Raw genomic sequence first — 8,410 nt, 5'->3', positions numbered from 1 at the left:
TGAACGTCATGCTTACCTCGCTGCAGGCCGAGAAACTCTGCTCTCGACCGGAGCTCATTCTGAAGGGGCTCAAACGCTTGTCTGAGCTAATATCGCATACGTGCTAAAGCACGTATGATCTGTGAGCCGGCGGCCATACGCCCAGCTCCTCGCTCGTCCGCCAAGACATGACATGGCGAACGCAACCTTCGATGGTTCGTCAGCGATAGGACGGGCCGTAATGGCAGTGTCGAGTTCGACAAACCATCGGAGAAGAGGCTCGCCCTCTTCTCCACATAGCTGCTCATGTTCAGTTTCAACGACTGCACGCGCGTGTCGGCCCGGACGATACTGTCGTAGCAGCAGCAGCAGCGCGCTGCTCACTCACGATGAATTCAAGAGCAAGAGCGTGTTGCTCTGTCGGCGACAGCGAACGTAGCATTGTCGCTACGGCTGCCTCTCCAATGAATGTTGACAGTCTTTGGGGAGCTTCCTGCTCTGGATCCGCCAGATGGGAACAGTCTGCACGCACAATGTACATGGCAGAAGCACTTGGGATACGCATGGACTGTAATCCGTCTATGGGCTGGTTCTCCGCCCCGTGTTCGTTCGTATTTTGTACGAACTCGTCATTTAGTCGGTCGTTGGACGGAGTACAAAGAGCTACCAGGTGTAATGGGCCTACGCTAAGCCCACTACTTCGGCTTACACGTTTGTGCACGTTTATGAGGAAGCGTAAGATGCGTTTCACTTAGATTAGCTATACGTTCGTCCGAAAGTATAGGTTTACTTATATAGGAAAGCAATGTTGATTTTCGGTAAAATTGAGAACTGTTTATTTGTTTTGTTTGGGTTTTCCTCCTAATCTAATAATCTAAATGAACGGTGTTTGCCAACGAATGGTTGATAGAATCCTACAATTCTAATTGGTTAGAGATATTGATTTTTAACCAATGAATGCCCTTAATGCAGGCAGACCAATAGTGTGCCAGATGTAACAGTTGGTGTATCTCACACCAACGTGGAAAACCTCATTCGTAAGCAAGTGGCTGCATGTAGCCACTTGCGTGTAACCCCTTTACAGCCGGTCTCTTCACTAAACTCAACCATCCACGTTTTCAAACGCTGCGCACTTGTACTAGATTCAGTCGATTTAGCCATGAGTGTACGCACAATGGTTGGGTTGCAGTCTGAATTTTCGGTAATATTCTACAAAATATAATTCTTGCCTGCGCCTTCCTTCTGTAGAGCATCCACCCTTTGTAGCGCGCTCTCTCCTACTGTCATTCGGTTTGCTGGGTACTGCTGATAAGTTTTCGAATTAAACAAATGGTTGTGGTCCGTGTTAGACTTGTAATACAGACTGCAAAGCGATGAGCTGATTATCAACTTCCCGAACACAAGCGCTAATCTCCACTAAAACCAAATTAGAAGAGCATTGCATATTTTCGATTGTGACTGCACCCGACAGTGCTCGACAGTGCCCGAAAGTGTCCGATAGTATTCGATAGTACCCTACAGTGCCCGACAGTACCCGACATTGTAAGTTGTACCACTCGGTTGAGCGATATTCTTGGCGCGCACTCTTGCCCTTCCCACGAGACTTGTATTTTCCCGCGTGGGTGCACACCAACGCCTTAGCGTACCGCACCCATGTCTCTGGAATCGGGGTTAAATCGGAGCTTGTGCGATGAATAATAGCGTTTCTGTCACCGACCTTCTTGTTTGTCCGAAGTCTGAACAGCTGAGTAGTAATTCGGCTTTTAGATTTACACACCAATAAAGCGTGCTAAGTGGCAAATACCTGGTATGTTTCCCTTTGGTGTGTGTGGGTATACGCGTAGAACGCGTCCCAAGATTCAAACTCTGTGCAATGGAGTGGAGGGAGGGGCCAATACTGGTGGAGAAGATCATCAGAGCGGCTGGATTTGTCTGAGAGCTCCACCGAACTCGATGTCGTGCCTAGCGCAAAATCGCTACCGTCCGTAACATTGTTCTCGTCCTCTATGATGTAGTCGTTGCCGCTCGCGGAATCAGGAGAGAGCCTTTTGCGTGTCGACGGCCTCATCCGCTCCGCTACTCGCATTGCTTCCGTCTATCAGGCCTCTGGGCAAAATTGAGCTGCTTCTAACTGGGTATACATTTATACGTTGATCGGAAACGTTGCAGGACCCGGATAGGGTTGTATCTAGATCGTTCGGGGATTTTTTAACGGCTCTCCTGTCGGGGTTTCTGCAGGAAAAGTCGTAAAGATAGAGCATCCGGAAAAATAGAGCACCAAGAAAACTCTCTATTTAAGGAATGACCAATCAGATAGATTCAGCGAAGTGTTGATGGATCAGGCGGACATCAACTAACGGAAAAGTCGAACTTATTAAAACAAGGTGGTGTGATCACACGGTAGCCTCTGCTAAAACATCTAAGTTGTCATCGACGTTGTTGCCACTTGAAGCGCTAAGATATTGTTGGGTGGTCCGTAGGGTATAAAGGGCCGGCCTTTGTGAAAGCGTTTTGAGCCGTCTCACTCGTGATACACCGGAGACCTTCCATTGCACGCTCAAAGATAGAACGCCTGCGAAACGTCGGATGGTCAGATGGTTGCGACGCGTGAAGCCTTGGCACCACGACTTCTTCGCTTCCAGGGTTTTCGGACTCATCACGACCGGGATCGTCTCCGTGGCAGTCTCGATGAGTGAATCAATGGTGACGATGTGCTCGAGGGGCCGTTCATCTTAAATAAAAAGACACAGTGTGTCCTCAACTAACACTGTCTCTGCAATGCGACCGCTGCCGCTGAGGGTGCGACGGGCGTCGCGTGAGGGCACAGGAGAGAGAGAGAAGCTAGCACGGGCTTCCCGCTGGGATTCTGGTAGTAGACTAGGATGCTTGCGATCCCATTTCTGTAGCGTTGGGCGAGGGATGCCACGCGACCGGGCAAACTTGGCGCAGATCTCGCCACGTGCTCATGCCTCCCGCCAGTCGTTGATGGTCCGCTGTGACGACTGGTGAGAGCACGGCGCAGAGGAACAGCGACGAGGAACGAGTCGCGTGGCGAGGAGCGAAGCGGAGGAGGGCGGCGAGAATCCAACGATGGGGACTCGAAGGTAAGGCGTAGGAGGCTACTGATGTGCCTCGAAGAAGGTAAATTGGAAAGTGAGATTGAAAGGGTTAGTTGTTTGTCGGCTACGAGGAAGTGCTTGTTAGCATTCCCTTGATATCCTATATAAGGATATGTATTTCACTATACTGGATTCTAAGTAGTCCTTGAGTCGAATCTTGAAGTAGCGTAGCGTAGTAGTGAACCGCGGCTCATTTGAACCGGGTCAGAATCTCCATAGCGAATTCAAATGAAAAAGAATGACTGTCATTGAAGTTCCAATTTTGGCAATACTCGTCCAAACATGGTGATTGCCTTCCGGTCAGGCGTGTGTCTGCCTGGCCGCTCATTGGCAACTTAAGAAGACAGTTGGCAGTCAGCAAAGACAAGTAGGAAGAAAATATAAGAAAGTAGGACGCATTGGTACCAACGTCATGGCCATCGCTGGCGGTGACGTTGGTGCGTCGCTACATCCTCCCGGACTTGACGTCTCGTTGACGCTTGTTGAAGTCGGAAACGAGAGCCTTCCAATGGGACACATGGCGGATGTCTTTTTCGCGCTCCCAGGTTGCTTCGTGATCTGGCAATCCGTGCCATTTCACAAGCCATTCAGGTTTGCGATTGAATTGACGGTTGCGAAGAAGCTTCTCGATGATGTGCATCGTTGCGCCAGTGTCGTTGTCAATAATCAGTCTTGAGGCCTTTGGGATAGGACGGATCTTAAAACGCGACGGGTTTTCAACGTAATGTATCAACACGTCCACATTGAACGTGGAGTTCAGACGACTCATGCTTCGCGGAAGATTCAACTTGGCCACATTCGGGCTGATCATTTTCACAATCTCGAATGGTCCAATTTTGCGAGCAGCGAGCTTAGCTCGGTTCCCATCAATGTCTTGATTCACACGGGCGGAAGGAATGCGATGTGTATCCAGCATGACTAAGTCTCCTTCCTTGAACGTGATCGATGATCGCTTCTTGTCATAGTACTTCTTCTGACGTTCTTGGGCTTGAAGAAGATGCTTCTTTGCCAAATCAATGATCTCTTAGCGTTTGTCTTGGAACTGTTTCGCATATTCAACAATTCCACGCTGAATTTGAGTCATGGTACTGGGATTGCGCAAAGGGTTCAACGAATTCCTTTCTTTGCGTCCAGTATCAACTTCAAAGGGCGACATACCCGTAGATGCGCTGACGAGAGTAGCATGAGCATACTCAATCGCTCCGAGATTATCCGACCAATCACGTCCGTGGTACGATATCATGCAGCGTAGAGCGTCTTCCATATTCAGATTCTGGCGTTCGGTTTGTCCATCGGCTTGGGCACGATAGGAAGTTGTCATGTGCAGACGAATTCCCATTAGCTTAGCCAAGGATGACCAAACCTTGGAGACGAATTGGTGTCTAGATCGCTGATGATGATCGATGGTAAACCGTGATGGCGAACAACGCAATGAAAGAAGTGATACGCAGTCTTCTGTGCATCATCAGTCCGGTTGCACGCACGATACTTCGGGCGCTTGGACAACTTGTCAACAACAGTCAAGATTGCATCAAAACCATTGGAATCAGGTAATCCAGCGATAAAGTCCATAGAGACGACAGACCAGCGCTCCTCAGGAATCGGATTGGGAATCATCTTGCCATTCTTGCGAGCATTGCTGTGTTTTCAGCGAGTGCAAGTTTCACAACTTTGCACATAATCGCGAACGTCTTGGTCCAAGGTGGGCCAATGATACCATTGCGAAATGCGAAGGTACGTTCGATGAGCTCCAGGATGAGCAGCAATATTGGAGTCATGGAAGCAAGAGATGATGGAAGTTCGAAGATGATTGTCCCGAGTAAACGGAGCACACAAGCGCATCATCGTCTGATACTTGCGGAAAAGTAAACCATTTTGTTTGACAAATGGTTGTTCCGGGTGCTTTAAACGATCTCCGTAGTCTGGGCAATTGCGATATCCAGCAGCGAACTCTCTGCTAACCGAATCAGACCAACCGAGCGAGCTCCAATTTTGAGCTTGTTAGGTCACATTGGTGGCCACAACAATATTCTCAGCCGCAGCGACGGTACGTGGGGTTTCCACTGGTACATGTCGGTAAGCTTGAGCTAAGGTCGGAACAGGGCGCGTGTAGTAACCAGCAGCAACATCCTCCCCACGAAATTGAGGGCGAGAGGGTGGTCGAACCAAATGTTGGTTAAGACTGCGGTAACTGCAACACGGGTGCTGCTTGACGAGCGGATTTGATTTCCTCAAACGAACGCGTCTGTTTGGACCCCAGCTCCAGACATGTTCTTTCTTGACAAGAAAACCAAGAGGCAACGCAATAATGGCGTAATCACGAATAAAGCGACGGTAATAACCTGCGAGACCCAAAAAGCTTTGTAGTTGCTTTTGGTTTAGTGGCGTAGGCCACTTTGCAATCGCTTCAGTTTTGCGAGTATCAACAGCAAGTCCTTTGGCAGAAATCGTATGGTGTCCAACATCGTTGGGATTCCAAAGAAAGTTCCTACTTCTGGACATCAGCTGTCTCGCTCTGAGTGGGTACGCTCTGGAAACTCGACTTTGCCTATCCGTTGGGTCAACGACTATCGCTATGTGAACTCGCAGTCGATTGTTCCAAAGATCCCACTGCCTCGCATCGACGAACTCTTCGATCAGATGTCTGGTTGTGTCATCTTTTCAGTTCTAGATTTGACTCAAGGATATCACCAGATGCGTATCGCGCTCAAGAGTCGCAAGTATACCGCCTTTCGCACGCACGCTGAAACTTACCAGTGGTGTGTAGCTCCTATGGGATTGGCCGGTATGCCTGGTGTTTGGTCTCGCCTCATGAGGGTACTCTTTGCGAAGTACCGATTCATTGTTGTCAACTTGGATGACATTTGTGTCTTTTCCACCAATCTGGAAGAGCATGTTGAACATCTTCAAACTCTCTTCGAGGTTCTACGTCGTGAGAATTTGTTCTGCCATCTCCCGAAGTGTCACTTTGGTCAGTCCGAAGTTAAGCTTCTCGGCCAGGAGAATCAGAAACTTCGATCCATCCTTTATACAGCTTCTCTGCAACGAAGCGATCCAGTGCATCCTGCTCAGCCTTAGACAGGCGGAACGGAGCACGACTACTTGGAACAGCATCAGGTTTCATGTGGAGTTCGAAATCCACACGACGTGAAGGCGGTAAACTATCCGGTAAAGTTTCCGGGAAGACGTCAGTAAAACGCTTCAATAAGTGAGTGATCGGAACAGGAGTCGACTCACTAACTGGCGTGACTGCACAAATTTTGACACGGTACACTTCCTTGTACACATGTTTCTTCACATTACGTTTAAAGTCAACAGCAGCAATCTCCACAGCTGCTTGACTAGCAACCGTTGATGGAGGTGCACAAGACACACTTGGAAACCGAAATTTCATGTGAACGCCAATTGATACATGGCTGAAACTTGAAAAACCAAGGTTTTTCCAAGATGACATCATGGGCAGATTCAAGTGACCATTCCATAACATGAACTTTGCGGAAACGGTAGCGACCGAATTCAATAGTCGCTTGACCTTTCTTCACAGAACGCGCTTTCGTAGAAGTTCCATCGAATCGAGTGACTTGTGAGACACCAGACGTAGCGGTGTTAGCGAATAAACCTGGGCGAACAACATTGCACGTAGCACCACTGTCGAACATGATGACGGCAGGTTTCCCATCACAAGTCCCTTGTTTACAAATGAGCTCGTTCTCACGATGCATGGACGACAAGGTGGACGTGGAAATCTCTTCCACTTCAGCAACCTCAACCTCGTCATCGGAACGGGTCATAGACGCTCGTTCAGCAGCAGTAGCAGTTGTAGGAGAAGAAAAATTAAAGCTCGCGGCAGATTGCTCGTGACGGTTCTTTCGAGCATACTTCTCCTTGTTCTTCAACTTGAAGCACTGCTCAATGACATGACCAGACTTCTTGCAGTAACGACATCGCTTGTTAGACGACGAAGAAGAAGCAGAGCGGCGATTTCTAGTACTCCCTGAGTCAATTTTTATTGGCTCGGGTTCGTTCTCCTGAACACGCATAGGCGTGGCTTGCTTTTGGTGCGAATTGTTGTTGGACCGAGAGCGTGATCGGTCCTGCGAAAAGAACGGTGGACGATAGTTCTTACCGCGGACATGATGCGGTCGATGTATTAGACGACGAAGAAGACGCAGAACGGCGATTTCTAGTACTCCCTGAGTCAATTTCCATTGGCTCGGGTTCGTTCTCCTGAACACGCATAGGCGTGGCTTGCTTTTGGTGCGAATTGTTGTTGGACCGAGAGCGTGATCGGTCCTGCGAAAAGAACGGTGGACGATAGTTCTTACCGCGGACATGATGCGATCGATCATACTCCAAAGCAATCTTCATTGCCTGCGACACTGTTGTACAGCGACGATATTGCACCTTTTCGCGCGTGGGACTGACTAGTCCACGTGTGAAGTAAGTGAGTTTGTCCAACTCACTCATGTCTGTCACTTGCATGATGGCTTCACGGAAGCGAGATGTAATCTTCCAAGCTAGAGCAATTTTTCTGCTTGAGCGCGTACAATTGATCACGCAAACGCTCTTGCAAATCCGGAGGCACAAATTCATCGGTCAACCTGGCCATAAGGTCCTGCATGTCCTTGATATCACGCTTGTTCAGCTTGTACCAAACGGCAGCATTTCCCTTAAAGTTAGCAGTAGTAATGGCCAAAATTCAAGAACTTTGGTTGTCGTTTTGCCAATCGATGTTTTTGGCATCAAAGTACTGAACAAGTTGCTCAAAGTACAAATCAACAGATTCTCCCATCGTGCCTTGAAATTCAGGCAGACGGATACCTTCCACTTTCACTTCACGCTTACTCATGGCTTCAAGCAGTTGTTGCTGCTTGTCAACCATTTCGATGAGTTTCTGCGTGATAGCGTCAGTAGACCATCCTTGATGATTTAAGGAAGTCATATTTGATTGTCGAAAAAATCAGCGATGAAGTGCCGAAAAGGTAGTCGGGTACAGGTGGACAGCGACGAGGGGTGCAGGTACTGAATTGATCCGATTCTTATAGACCAGACGCTTAGTGCAGTACACACGCAACAATTCCAAATGGCAAGCCGTTTAAAATGAGGTCGCAACGAAGAAATCCGACGAATGTGGAGACGAAGAACGACGACACACGCTCAACGAGCGGCTTTCCACGTGTCGCGTAGCGAATAGAGAATGAAGAACCCCTCCCGGACGAAAAACAGCAAGTGCTACCAGATGTGACGACTGGTGAGAGCACGGCGCAGAGGAACAGCGACGAGGAACGAGTCGCGTGGCGAGGAGCGAAGCG

General features: G+C 48.8%; 1 protein-coding gene across 1 annotated transcript; it reads right to left on the bottom strand.

Moving 5' to 3' along the window:
* Positions 1-1,385: 1,385 nt before the first annotated feature.
* Positions 1,386-2,636, bottom strand: PITG_06683 (uncharacterized protein; the record flags this gene model as incomplete). The annotated part of the gene is made up of 5 exons (XM_002998716.1): positions 1,386-1,395; positions 1,494-1,638; positions 1,697-1,715; positions 1,925-2,074; positions 2,505-2,636. 5 exons carry the CDS (start codon positions 2,634-2,636, stop codon positions 1,386-1,388), a joined length of 456 nt encoding a protein of 151 aa, XP_002998762.1.
* Positions 2,637-8,410: the final 5,774 nt, after the last annotated feature.

The sequence above is a fragment of the Phytophthora infestans genome, genomic scaffold (genome assembly GCF_000142945.1).
Source record: "Phytophthora infestans T30-4 supercont1.8 genomic scaffold, whole genome shotgun sequence".
NCBI classification, from domain to species: domain Eukaryota; phylum Oomycota; class Peronosporomycetes; order Peronosporales; family Peronosporaceae; genus Phytophthora; species Phytophthora infestans.
Note: the sequence above shows the minus strand (reverse complement) of the source record. Positions and strands in the feature narration are given on the sequence as shown.